General features: G+C 49.4%; 1 protein-coding gene across 1 annotated transcript in view; it reads right to left on the reverse strand.

Moving 5' to 3' along the window:
* oca2 (oculocutaneous albinism II) overlaps positions 1 to 15031 on the reverse strand; it is a 207960-nt gene that overhangs the window by 25421 nt on the left and 167508 nt on the right. Inside the window, exons 19-20 of the mRNA XM_042322671.1 lie at positions 10666 to 10793; positions 6197 to 6256 (exon numbers count right to left, since the gene is read on the reverse strand). Of these exons, the coding sequence (XP_042178605.1) occupies positions 6197 to 6256; positions 10666 to 10793 (188 nt within the window). The remainder of the gene's footprint in view (positions 1 to 6196; positions 6257 to 10665; positions 10794 to 15031) is intronic.

Genomic DNA, 15031 nt, shown 5'->3' on the forward strand with positions numbered 1-15031 from the left:
AGTACGACCAAGAATATGTTTTTCGCGATGCGGATCCTGAGTTCTGCCTTACAACCAGTGTAACCGAGTGGATCACATGCAGCGACCCAAAAAAAAAACGACTCAGAAAAAGAGGGAAACGAAGCGGTCTTCTGGTCAGACTCCGGAGACGGGCACATCGTGCACCACTCCCCAGCATTCTTCTTGCCAATGTCCAGTCTCTTGACAACAAGGTTGATGAAATCCGAGCAAGGGTAGCATTCCAGAGGGACATCAGAGACTGTAACGTTCTCTGCTTCACGGAAACATGGCTAACTGGAGAGACGCAATCCGAAGCGGTGCAGCCAGCGGGTTTCTCCACGCATCGCGCCGACAGAAACAAACATCTCTCTGGTAAGAAGACGGGCGGGGGCGTATGCCTTATGACTAAAGTGACATGGTGTGATGAAGGAAACATACAGGAACTCAAATCCTTCTGTTCACCTGATTTAGAATTCCTCACAATCAAATGTAGACCGCATTATCTACCAAGAGAATTCTCTTCGATTATAATCACAGCCGTATATATCCCCCCAAGCAGACACATCGATGGCTCTGAACGAACTTTATTTAACTCTCTGCAAACTGGAAACGATTTATCCGGAGGCTGCATTCATTGTAGCTGGGGATTTTAACAAGGCTAATCTGAAAACAAGACTCCCTAAATTTTATCAGCATATTGATTGCGCAACCAGGGGTGGAAAGACCCTGGATCATTGTTACTCTAACTTCCGCGACGCATATAAGGCCCTGCCCCCCCGCCCCCTTTCGGAAAAGCTGACCACGACTCCATTTTGTTGATCCCTGCCTACAGACAGAAACTAAAACAAGAAGCTCCCACGCTGAGGTCTGTCCAACGCTGGTCCGACCAAGCTGACTCCACACTCCAAGACTGCTTCCATCACGTGGACTGGGAGATGTTTCGTATTGCGTCAGACAACAACATTGACGAATACGCTGATACGGTGTGCGAGTTCATTAGAACGTGCGTTGAAGATGTCGTTCCCATAGCAACGATTAAAACATTCCCTAACCAGAAACCGTGGATTGATGGCAGCATTCGTGTGAAACTGAAGGCACGAACCACTGCTTTTAATCAGGGCAAGGTGTCTGGTAACATGACTGAATACAAACAGTGCAGCTATTCCCTCCGCAAGGCTATCAAACAAGCTAAGCGCCAGTACAGAGACAAAGTAGAATCTCAATTCAACGGCTCAGACACAAGAGGTATGTGGCAGGGTCTACAGTCAATCACGGACTACAGGAAGAAACCCAGCCCAGTCACGGACCAGGATGTCTTGCTCCCAGGCAGACTAAATAACTTTTTGCCCGCTTTGAGGACAATACAGTGCCACTGACACGGCCTGCAACGGAATCATGCGGTCTCTCCTTCACTGCAGCCGAAGTGAGTAAGACATTTAAACGTGTTAACCCTCGCAAGGCTGCAGGCCCAGACGGCATCCCCAGCCGCGCCCTCAGAGCATGCGCAGACCAGCTGGCCGGTGTGTTTACGGACATATTCAACCAATCCCTATACCAGTCTGCTGTTCCCACATGCTTCAAGAGGGCCACCATTGTTCCTGTTCCCAAGAAAGCTAAGGTAACTGAGCTAAACGACTACCGCCCGTAGCACTCACATCCGTCATCATGAAGTGCTTTGAGAGACTAGTCAAGGACCATATCACCTCCACCCTACCTGACACCCTTGACCCACTCCAATTTGCTTACCGCCCAAATAGGTCCACAGACGATGCAATCTCAACCACACTGCACACTGCCCTAACCCATCTGGACAAGAGGAATACCTATGTGAGAATGCTGTTCATCGACTACAGCTCGGCATTCAACACCATAGTACCCTCCAAGCTCGTCATCAAGCTCGAGACCCTGGGTCTCGACCCCGCCCTGTGCAACTGGGTACTGGACTTCCTGACGGGCCGCCCCCAGGTGGTGAGGGTAGGCAACAACATCTCCTCCCCGCTGATCCTCAACACTGGGGCCCCACAAGGGTGCGTTCTGAGCCCCCTCCTGTACTCCCTGTTCACCCACGACTGCGTGGCCATGCACGCCTCCAACTCAATCATCAAGTTTGCGGACGACACAACAGTGGTAGGCTTGATTACCAACAACGACGAGACGGCCTACAGGGAGGAGGTGAGGGCCCTCGGAGTGTGGTGTCAGGAAAATAACCTCACACTCAACGTCAACAAAACTAAGGAGATGATTGTGGACTTCAGGAAACAGCAGAGGGAACACCCCCATCCACATCGATGGAACAGTAGTGGAGAGGGTAGCAAGTTTTAAGTTCCTCGGCATACACATCACAGACAAACTGAATTGGTCCACTCACACAGACAGCATCGTGAGGAAGGCGCAGCAGCGCCTCTTCAACCTCAGGAGGCTGAAGAAATTCGGCTTGTCACCAAAAGCACTCACAAACTTCTACAGATGCACAATCGAGAGCATCCTGGCGGGCTGTATCACCGCCTGGTATGGCAACTGCACCGCCCTCAACCGTAAGGCTCTCCAGAGGGTAGTGAGGTCTGCACAACGCATCACCGGGGGCAAACTACCTGCCCTCCAGGACACCTACACCACCCGATGCTACAGGAAGGCCATAAAGATCATCAAGGACATCAACCACCCGAGCCACTGCCTGTTCACCCCGCTGTCATCCAGAAGGCGAGGTCAGTACAGGTGCATCAAAGCTGGGACCGAGAGACTGAAAAACAGCTTCTATCTCAAGGCCATCAGACTGTTAAACAGCCACCACTAACATTGAGTGGCTACTGCCAACACACTGTCAATGACACTGACTCTACTCCAGCCACTTTAATCATGGGAATTGATGGGAAATGATGTAAATATATCACTAGCCACTTTAAACAATGCTACCTTATATAATGTTACTTACCCTACATTGTTCATCTCATATGCATACGTTGATACTGTACTCTATATCATCGACTGCATCCTTATGTAATACATGTATCACTAGCCACTTTAACTATGCCACTTGGTTTACATACTTATCTCATATGTATATACTGTACTCGATATCATCTACTGTATCTTGCCTATGCTGCTCTGTACCATCACTCATTCATATATCCTTATGTACATATTCTTTATCCCCTTACACTGTGTATAAGACAGTAGTTTTTTTTTTGGAATTGTTAGTTAGATTACTTGCTCGTTATTACTGCATTGTCGGAACTAGAAGCACAAGCATTTCGCTACACTCGCATTAACATCTGCTAACCATGTGTATGTGACAAATAAAATTTGATTTGATTTGATTTGATTTTGCAGGGCTCTGGCAGTGCTCCTTCTGCTCCTCCTTGCACAAAGGCGGAGGTAGCGGTCCTGCTGCTGGGTTGTTGCCCTCCTACGGCCTCCTCCATGTCTCCTGATGTACTGGCCTGTCTCCCGGTAGCACCTCCATGCTCTGGACGCTACGCTGACAGACACAGCAAACCATCTTGCCACAGCTCGCATTGATGTGCCATCCTGGATGAGCTGCACTACCTGAGCCACTTGTGTGGGTTGTAGATTCCGTCTCATGCTACCACTAGAGTGAAAGCACCGCCAGCATTCAAAAGTGACCAAAACATCAGCCAGGAAGCATAGGAACTGAGAAGTGGTCTGTGGTCACCACCTGCAGAACCACTCCTTTATTGGGGGTGTCTTGCTTAATTGCCTATAATTTCCACCTGTTGTCTATTCCATTTGCACAACAGCATGTGAAATTTATTGTCAATCAGTGTTGCTATCTAAGTGGACAGTTTGATTTCACAGAAGTGTGATTGACTTGGAGTTACATTGTGTTGTTTAAGTGTTCCCTTTATTTTTTGAGCAATGTCTGACCTGTGTGTATATATATCTGACCTGTGTATATATATATATATATATATATTTGACCTGTGTGTATATATATCTGACCTGTGTATATATATATATCTGACCTGTATATATATATCTGACCTGTGTGTGTATATATATATATATATATATATATATATATACATATATATATATATTTGACCTGTATATATAAATAAATGTATATATATATATATGACCTGTGAATATATATATCTGACCTGTGTTTATACATATATATATATCTGACCTGTGTGTGTATATATATATATATATACATATATATATATATTTGACCTGTGTGTATATATATCTGACCTGTGTATATATATATATCTGACCTGTATATATATATCTGACCTGTGTGTGTATATATATATATATATATATATATATATATATATATATATATATATATATACATATATATATATATTTGACCTGTATATATAAATAAATGTATATATATATATATGACCTGTGAATATATATATCTGACTTGTGTTTATACATATATATATATCTGACCTGTGTGTGTATATATATATATATACATATATATATATATTTGACCTGTGTATATAAATAAATATATATATATATATATATGACCTGTGAATATATATATCTGACCTGTGTTTATATATATATATATCTGACCGGTGTATATATATATATATATCTGACCTGTGTTTAAATACATCTGACCTGTATATATATATATATATATCTGACCTGTGTGTATATTTATAAATATCTGACCTATAGAAAATTTGTGGGGAGAACTGAAAAAGTGTGTGCGAGCAAAGAGGCCTACAAACCTGACTCAGTTACACCAGCTCTGCCAGGAAGAATGGGTCAAAATTCACCCAACTTATTGTGGGAAGCTTGTGGAAGGCTACCCGAAACATTTGACCCAAGTTAATTAATTTAAAGCCAATGCTATCAAATATGAATTGAGTGTATGTAAACTTCTGACCCACTGGGAATGTGATGAGAAATAAAATCTGAAATAAATCATTCTCTCTACTATTATTCTGACATTTCACATTCTTAAAATAAAGGTGTGATCCTAAATTACCAAAGGCAGGGAATTTTTACTAGGATGAAATGTCAGGAATTGTGAAAAACTGAGTTTAAACAGCTGTAGGCATGTCTTAAATGGGCAGAAAGCTTGAATTCTTGTTATTCTAACAGCAGGGTTCAATTTAGAGTAGCTATTACAGAGGGAAAAAAGACCATGCTATTGTTTGAGAAGAGTGCACAACAACAACAAAAATGCATCATGGGAACTGGTTTGATACATTCACCTCCGAAGGTAAATAATGTACTTACATTCAGTAATCTGGCTCTGATTTGTCATCCTAAGGGTTCCAGAGATAACTCTGATTCTTCCTTTCCTCCTTTAGAGACAGTTCATCAGAGCGCTTGATGGTTTTTGCGACTGCACTTGAAGAAACTTTCAAAGTTCTTGACATTTTCCATATTGACTGACCTTCATGTCTTAAAGTAATGATGGACTTTCGTTTCTCTTTGCTTATTTGAGCTGTTCTTGCCATAATATGGATTTGCTTTTTTTACCAAATCGGGCTCTCTTCTTTTTACCACCCCTACCTTGTCACAACACAACTGATTGTCTCAAATGCATTAAGAAGGAAAGAAATTCCACAAATGAACTTTTAACAAGACACACCTGTTAATTGAAATGCATTCCAGGTGACTACCTCATGAAGAAGGAAACAGCAATGGGGTCTACCCTAAACAGCGGTAGTGTGACAGTGAGGGGTGGGGCAGTGGCAGGACACAACGGCAGGTTACGGCTGGTTACATTACACTTTTAAGCTCCACAAATTACCTTTACCAAGACACACCCTGGAATGCTTTGCAGGTGACTCGCTCATGAAGCTGGTTGAGAGAATGCCAAGAGTGTACAAAGCTGTCATCAAGGCAAAGGGTGGCTTTGGGTGGCTACTTTGGCAAAGGGTGGCTACTTTGAACAATCTCAAGTCTAAAATATATGTTGATTTGTTTAACACTATTTTGGTTACTATATGATTCCATATGTGTTATTTCATAGTGTTGATGTCTTCACTATTATTATATAATTTAGAAAATAGTAAAAATAAAGAACACTTGAATGAGTAAGAGCCCAAACTTTTGACTGGTACTGTATATAAACATAGGCCACAGCATGAAACACAGAACACATTGAGAACCAACAGTCTATCAGCCTCTATACGTTCAATATGACAGGAGTGTGATGATGGTACATTCTTTAAAACAAAGTTCAACTTACTTTTATGAGCAGGGCCGTCTGCACACCAATATAGTCGATAAGCTGTAGCTGGGCCAAAGCCTATAGGGAGGGACAGAAGAGAAAGTGTTTAGGTTTGACCATGAGAAGTAGGCTCCTGAGCTGAAATTTGAAACAGTCTCAACTATATCCCCTCTTCTTGGTTTTCCTATATTTGTCTACACCAGGGATATCCAAATATTACCCAGCAGGTCTACTGTAAGAGTTTGGGTTAGTCTACACCAGGGCTATTCAACAGTTCTAAATCAGTCCCTGATTAGAGGGGAATCACCCATCTGGTGTCGCAGGTCTAAACCAGTCCCTGATTAGAGGGGAATCACCCACCTGGTGTCCCAGGTCTAAACCAGTCCCTGATTAGAGGGGAATCACCCACCTGGTGTCCCAGGTCTAAACCAGTCCCTGATTAGAGGGGAATCACCCACCTGGTGTCCCAGGTCTAAACCAGTCCCTGATTAGAGGGGAATCACCAGCCTGGTGTCCCAGGTATAAATCAGTCCCTGATTAGAGGGGAATCACCCACCTGGTGTCCCAGGTCTAAATCAGGCCCTGATTAGAAGGAAATCACCCACCTGGTGTCCCAGGTCTAAATCAGTCCCTGATTAGAGGGGAATCACCCACCTGGTGTCCCAGGTCTAAATCCGTCCCTGATTAGAGGGGAATCACCCACCTGGTGTCCCAGGTCTAAATCAGGCCCTGATTAGAGGGGAATCACCCACCTGGTGTCCCAGGTCTAAATTAGTCCCTGATTAGAGGGGAATCACCCACCTGGTGTCCCAGGTCTAAATTAGTCCCTGATTAGAGGGGAATCACCCACCTGGTGTCCCAGGTCTAAATCAGTCCCTGATTAGAGGGGAATCACCCACCTGGTGTCCCAGGTCTAAATCAGGCCCTGAATAGAGGGGAATCACCCACCTGGTGTCCCAGGTCTAAATCAGGCCCTGATTCACCCACCTGGGGGAATCACCCACCTGGTGTCCCAGGTCTAAATCAGGCCCTGATTAGAGGGGAATCACCCACCTGGTGTCCCAGGTCTAAACCAGTCCCTGATTAGAGGGGAATCACCCACCTGGTGTCCCAGGTCTAAGTCAGTCCCTGATTAGAGGGGAATCACCCACCTGGTGTCCCAGGTCTAAACCAGTCCCTGATCAGAGGGGAATCACCCACCTGGTGTCCCAGGTCTAAACCAGTCCCTGATCAGAGTCCCTGGGGGAATCACCCACCTGGTGTCCCAGGTCTAAACCAGTCCCTGATTAGAGGGGAATCACCCACCTGGTGTCCCAGGTCTAAACCAGTCCCTGATTAGAGGGGAATCACCCACCTGGTGTCCCAGGTCTAAGTCAGTCCCTGATTAGAGGGGAATCACCCACCTGGTGTCCCAGGTCTAAAGTCCCCAGTCCCTGATCAGAGTCCCTGATCAGGGGAATCACCCACCTGGTGTCCCAGGTCTAAACCAGTCCCTGATCAGAGGGGAATCACCCACCTGGTGTCCCAGGTCTAAACCAGTCCCTGATTAGAGGGGAATCACCCACCTGGTGTCCCAGGTCTAAACCAGTCCCTGATTAGAGGGGAATCACCCACCTGGTGTCCCAGGTCTAAATCAGTCCCTGATTAGAGGGGAATCACCCACCTGGTGTCCCAGGTCTAAACCTGTCCCTGATTAGAGGGGAATCACCCACCTGGTGTCCCAGGTCTAAACCAGTCCCTGATTAGAGGGGAATCACCCACCTGGTGTCCCAGGTCTAAACCAGTCCCTGATTAGAGGGGAATCACCCACCTGGTGTCCCAGGTCTAAACCAGTCCCTGATTAGAGGGGAATCACCAGCCTGGTGTCCCAGGTCTAAATCAGGCCCTGATTAGAGTTGAATCACCCACCTGGTGTCCCAGGTCTAAATCAGGCCCTGATTAGAGGGGAATCACCCACCTGGTGTCCCAGGTCTAAATCAGGCCCTGATTAGAGGGGAATCACCCACCTGGTGTCCCAGGTCTAAATCAGTCCCTGATTAGAGGGGAATCACCCACCTGGTGTCCCAGGTCTAAATCAGTCCCTGATTAGAGGCCCTGGGGAATCACCCACCTGGTGTCCCAGGTCTAAACCAGTCACCCCCTGATTCAGTCCCTGATTAGGGGAATCACCCACCTGGTGTCCCAGGTCTAAATCAGGCCCTGATTAGAGGGGAATCACCCACCTGGTGTCCCAGGTCTAAATCAGGCCCTGATTAGAGGGGAATCACCCACCTGGTGTCCCAGGTCTAAATCAGGCCCTGATTAGAGGGGAATCACCCACCTGGTGTCCCAGGTCTAAATCAGGCCCTGATTAGAGGGGAATCACCCACCTGGTGTCCCAGGTCTAAATCAGGCCCTGATTCACCCACCTGGTGTCCCAGGTCTAAATCAGGCCCTGATTAGAGGGGAATCACCCACCTGGTGTCCCAGGTCTAAATCAGGCCCTGATTAGAGGGGAATCACCCACCTGGTGTCCCAGGTCTAAATCAGGCCCTGATTAGAGGGGAATCACCCACCTGGTGTCCCAGGTCTAAATCAGGCCCTGATTAAAGAATGAAACATTTATCCAATGTGATATACTTTACTGTGTAATGCTGATTCTCTATTTCACCATGAGAAGAGAAACTGTGTATAATTCAGACATCTATTTGAAAGTGACAGATACTGTCCTGTCTGTCCTGTCCGATGGCTCTGAGCCATGTTTTTCTGTGTTTCCATTGACTGGCTAAACACTTTATAGAGTTTCTGCAATAAACAAACAAACAAACAAACAAACAAACAAACAAACAAAACACACACACACACACACACACACACACACACACACACACACACACACACACACACACACACACACACCAATGGACGCACGCGTACAAACACAGTACGATTAAGGGCTGTGTTTTGGGGTGAGATTGGGCCCTTTAAAAAACAAAGGATTAAAACAAGGAAACAGACTAACAGCAAACATAGCAGTCATTCTGTTTCTACTGTCTCTCCCCATCCCCCTCTCCTCCCCCTCCCGTTCTCCTCGCCTCCCGTTCTCCTCTCTTCCCCCTGTCCTCTCCTCTCCTCCCCCTCTCCTCTCCTCCCCCTGTCCTCTCCTCCCCATCCTCCTGTCCTCTCCACTCCCTCCCCTCTCCTCTCCTCCCCCCCCCCTCTCCTCCCCCCCCCCCTCTCCACCTCCCCTCTCTTCCCCCTCTCCTCTCCTCCCCCTGTCCTCTCCTTTCCTCCCCCTCTCCTCTCCTCCCCCTCCCCTTCTCCTCTCCTCCCCCTCTCCTCTCCTCCCCCTGTCTTCTCCTCTCCTCCCCCTCTCCTCTCCTCCCCCTCCCCTTCTCCTCTCCTCCCCCTCTCCTCTCCTCCCCTGTCCTCTCCTCTCCTCACCCTCTCCTCTCCTCACCCTCCCCTCCCATCCCCCTCTCCTCCCCCTATACTCTCCTCCTCATCCCCTGTCCTCTCTCCTCTCCTCCCCTCCCCTCCCCATCCCCCTCTCCTCTCCTCCCCCTGTCCTCTCCTCCTCCCCATCCCCCTGTCCTCTCCTCTCCCTCTCCTCTCCTCCCCTCCCCCTCCCCCTCCTCTCCTCTCCTCTCCTCCCTCCCCCCCCCCTCTCCTCCCCCTCCCCTCTCCTCTCCTCCCCCTGTCCTCTCCTCTCCTCCCCCTCTCCTCTCCTCCGCTCCTCCCCCTCTCCTCTCCTCTCCTCCCCCTGTCCTCTCCTCCCCCTCTCCTCACTCTCCCATCCCCCTCTCCTCCCCCCTATACTCTCCTCCTCATCTCCCTGTCCTCTCCTCTCCTCTCCTCTCCTCCCCCCTCCCCCTCCCCTCCCCATCCCCCTCTCCTCTCCCTGTCCTCTCCTCTCCCTATCCTCTCCTCCCCCTCTCCTCCCCCTCCCCTCCCCTCTCCTCCCCCTCCCCTCTCCTCCCCCTCTCCTCTCCTCTCCCCCCTCTCCCCCTCCCCTCCCCTCTCCTCTCCTCTCCCTCCCCCTCCCCTCTCCCTCTCCTCCCCATGTCCTCTCCTCTCCCCCTCTCCACCCCTCCCCCTTACCTCCCCCTCCCCCTCTCCTCCCCATCCCCCTCTCCTCCCTCTCTCCTCCCCCTCTCCTCTCCTCCCCCTGTCCTCTCCTCTCCCTCCCCCTCTCATCCCCGCCTCTCCACCCCTCCCCCTCTCCCTCTCCCCCTCCCCCTCTCCTCCCCATCCCCCTCTCCTCCCCCTGTCCTCTCCCTCTCCTGTCCTCTCCCTCTCCTCTCCTCCCCCTCTCCCTTTCCTCTCCCCCCTCTCCTCTCCCCCCCCCCCTCCTCCTCTCCTCTCCTCCCCTCTCCCTGTATGGCTTTTAGATAGAATTAGAATTAATTCACACATTCTTTATATCCTTACTAAATGTTCTCTGTGAACATCCCACTGCCCAGTGCCATGGTTATGTGTGGTTATGTGTGTGTCTGTGTGAACCAGACCTCCATGAGAACAAACAGAGCAGCGAAGAACAGCAGTGTGGCCCACTCCACTCTGTGCAGAATGATCTCAAAGTCCTGGATGTCAGCCAGCACCAGCAGCCACAGGGCCCCGAAGATAGCTATCCAACCTGGGGGACAGAGAGGAGAGAGAGGACCCTGTTAGAACCACACTACTACAGCCAGCCCCACAGAGCCCCGAGGATATCTATCCATCCTGGGGGACAGAGAGGAGAGAGAGGACCCTGTTAGAACCACACTACAGAGCCCCGAGGATATCTATCCAACCTGGGGGAGATATAAATCAAATCAAATCAAATCAAATTTTATTTGTCACATACACATGGTTAGCAGATGTTAATGCGAGTGTAGCGAAATGCTTGTGCTTCTAGTTCCGACAATGCAGTAATAACGAGCAAGTTAGAACCACACTACTACAGCCAGCCCCACAGAGCCCCGAGGATATCTATCCATCCTGGGGGAGAGAGAGGACCCTGTTAGAACCACACTACTACAGCCAGCCCCACAGAGCCCTGAGGATATCTATCCATCCTGGGGGAGAGAGAGGACCCTGTGAGAAGCACACTACTACAGCCAGCCCCACAGAGCCCCGAGGATATCTATCCAACCTGGGGGAGAGAGAGGACCCTGTGAGAAACACACTACTACAGCCAGCCCCAACAGAGCCCTGGGGATATCTATCCATCCTGGGGGAGAGAGAGGACCCTGTGAGAAGCACACTACTACAGCCAGCCCCCACAGAGCCCCGGGGATATCTATCCATCCTGGGGAGAGAGAGGACCCTGTGAGAAGCACACTACTACAGCCAGCCCCCACAGAGCCCCGGGGATATCTATCCATCCTGGGGGAGAGAGAGGACCCTGTGAGAAGCACACTACTACAGCCAGCCCCCACAGAGCCCCAGGGATATCTATCCATCCTGGGGGACAGAGAGGAGAGAGAGGACCCTGTTAGAACCACACTACAGAGCCCTGAGGATATCTATCCATCCTGGGGGACAGAGAGGAGAGAGAGGACCCTGTGAGAACCACACTACTACAGCCAGCCCCACTGAGCCCCAAGGATATCTATCCATCCTGGGGGACAGAGAGGAGAGAGAGACCACTGTGAGAACCACACTACAGAAACAGTTCCGTCTTGCCTCAGTTTATTAATTCCCAAATGACACACTATGAGACCTGGTCAGAAGTAGTCCAGGTTGTGTCCCAAATGACACACTATGAGCCCTGGTCAGAAGTAGTCCAGTGTATGTCCCAAATGACACACTATGAGCCCTGGTCAGAAGTAGTGGACTATATAAGGATCTGCCATTCGGGGGACACACCCTTTATATTATTATATTATTATATTATTGGCCCAGATGATTGGTTCTGTTGTAATGTAACAAAACATTACACCTGTCTGTTACCCTTTATGTGTTCCAGTGTGCCATAGACAGACAACACTGACTGGCTTGGAGAAACAGAAAGATGTTTATCCCTTCCCCCTAGGATTTCAAATGTCAAAATAGATGTTTGTACTATAGAAACGGTACATAAACTGTGTCAGACTAACTGCACGATCCAGGAGTTTACTATCTATTAACATTCCCAGGTCTCTGGCCGTTCCTCCCTTGCAGGTCAGGGTGATAAATAGGGGAATCTGGGCAGCCATTTTAAAAGCTGACACAAAGACTTCTCTGAGGAGAATCAAACAAGGTGACTCACCACATAGATAAACTATGTGTGTGTGTGTGTGTGTGTGTGTGTGTGTGTGTGTGTGTGTGTGTGTGTGTGTGTGTGTGTGTGTGTGTGTGTGTGTGTGTGTGTGTGTGTGTGTGTGTGTGTGTGTGTGTGTGTGTGTGTGTGTGTGTGTGTGTGTGTGTGTGTGTGTGTGTGTGTGTGTGTGTGTGTGTGTGTGTGTGGTGTGTGTGTGTGTGTGTGTGTGGTGTGTGTGTGTGTGTGTGTGTGTGTGTGTGTGTGTGTGTGTGTGTGTGTGTGTGTGTGTGTGTGTGTGTGTGTGTGTGTGTGTGTGTGTGTTGTGTGTGTGTTGTGTGTGTGTGTGTGTGTGTGTGTGTGTGTGTGTGTGTGTGTGTGTGTGTGTGTGTGTGTGTGTGTGTGTGTGTGTGTGTGTGTGTGGTGTGTGGTGTGTGTGTGTGTGTGTGTGTGTGCGTGCGTGCGCGTGCGTGCGTGCATGCGTGTGTGCGTGTGTGCGTGTGTGTGTGTGTGTGCATGCATTTGTGTGAGAGAGACAGCCAGAGGTATTGATGCCCATCAAAGCTCTGCCTTATTGTCCAGCTCTGCCTTATTGTCCAAAATCTGATTGAGTTGAGTGTATCCAGGTAGCAGCTGATGGATAATGTTTCTGGTCAGGCTTGGTGGGTTCATTACCAAAGCATCCCACTCTAACACACATCACAAACAACAGCATTAAGGTAATCCTCCGAATTAAACCTTGTCTTTGGGAGGAAACGGGAGGTAGAAAGAGAGAGAGAGAGAGAGAGAGAGAGAGAGACAGAGGGAGAGACAGAGAGAGACAGAGAGAGAGAGAGACAGAGGGAGAGACAGAGAGAGACAGAGAGAGACAGAGAGAGAGAGAGAGAGAGACAGAGGGAGAGACACAGCAAGAGAGAGAGAGAGACAGAGAGAGACACACCAGAGAGACAGAGGGAGAGACACAGAGAGAGAATGAGAGAGAGAGAGAGAGAGGGTCTACCTCACTTGCTTTGGAGACACAGAGAGAGAAAGAGAGACAGAGAGAGACAGAGAGAGACAGAGAGAGAGACAGAGGGAGAGACACAGAGAGAGAGAGAGAGAGAGAGAGAGAGAGAGAGAGAGACAGAGACAGAGAGAGACAGAGGGAGAGAGAGAGAGAGAGAGAGAGACAGAGACACAGAGAGAGAGAGAGAGACACAGAGAGAGAGAGAGAGACACACACAGAGAGAGACAGAGAGAGACAGAGAGAGAGACAGAGGGAGAGACACACAGAGAGAGAGAGAGACAGAGAGAGACAGAGAGACAGAGGGAGAGACACAGAGAGAGAGAGAGAGAGAGACAGAGGGAGAGACACAGAGAGAGAGAGAGAGAGAGACAGAGAGACAGAGAGACAGACAGGGGAGACACACAGAGAGAGAGAGAGAGAGAGAGACAGAGGGAGAGAGAGAGAGAGAGAGAGAGAGACAGAGGGAGAGACAGAGGGAGAGACAGAGAGAGAGAGAAGCAGGAGGAGAGAGAGAGAGAGGGAGAGACAGAGGAGAGAGAGAGAGAGAGAGAATCAGGAGAGAGAGAGAAGCAGGAGAGAGAGAGAGAGAGTGAGTGAGAGAAGCGGGAGAAAGAGAGGAGAGAGGAGAGAGAGAGACAGAGGGAGAGACAGAGAGAGAGAGAGAGAGAGAGAGAGAGAATCAGAGAGAGAGAGAAGCAGAGAGAGAGAGAGAGAGAGAGAGAGAGAGAGAGAGAGAGAGAGAGAAGCGGGAGAAGAGGGAGGGAGAAAGTATGCTGCATTCACTTCAAGATATACTGTATTTGATTAAACAGGTGAGCTCTGGTAATTGCCTCTGGGAAATCATTTCACTGCTGATGAGAGAGGGAGAGGCGATGGAGTGAGGAGAGGGGAGTGAGGGAGAGAGGGAGAAGGGTGAGAGAGAGAGAGAGAGGGAGAAGGGGAGAGCGGAGCGAGGGAGAGAGGATGGAGTGAGGAGAGAGAGAGAGAGGGAGAAGGGGAGAGCGGAGCGAGGGAGAGAGGATGGAGTGAGGAGAGAGGAGTGAGGGAGAGAGAGATAGAGGGAGATGGGATGGAGTGAGGGGAGTGGAGAGGGAGAGAGGATGGAGTGAGGAGAGGGGAGAGGGGAGAAAGGGAGAGGGAGAAGGGAGCGAGGGAGGGAGCGGGGATGGAGAGGGTGAGGGGATGGAGTGAGGAGAGGGGAGAGAGAGGTAATGGAGTGAGGAGAGGGGATGAGTGAGAAGAGGGGGCTAGGGAGACGGAGAGGGGATGGAGTGAGGAGAGGGGAGCTTGGGAGAGGGGATGAGTGAGAAGAGGGGAGCTTGGGAGAGGGGATGAGTGAGAAGAGGGGAGCTAGGGAGAGGGGATGGAGTGAGGAGAGGGGAGCGATGGAGTGAGGAGAGGGGATGGAGTGAGGAGAGGGGAGAGATGGAGTGAGGAGAGGGGAGCGATGGAGTGAGGAGAGGGGATGGAGTGAGGAGAGGGGAGAGGGGAGAGAGAGGTAATGGAGTGAGGAGAGGGGAGCTTGGGAGAGGGGATGAGTGAGAAGAGGGGGCTAGGGAGAGGGAGAGGGGATGGAGTGAGGAGAGGGGAGCTTGGGAGAGGGGATGAGTGAGAAGAGGGGAGCTAGGGAGAGGGAGAGGGGATGGAG

Source organism: Oncorhynchus tshawytscha, linkage group LG05 (assembly GCF_018296145.1).
Source record: "Oncorhynchus tshawytscha isolate Ot180627B linkage group LG05, Otsh_v2.0, whole genome shotgun sequence".
NCBI lineage: Eukaryota > Metazoa > Chordata > Actinopteri > Salmoniformes > Salmonidae > Oncorhynchus > Oncorhynchus tshawytscha.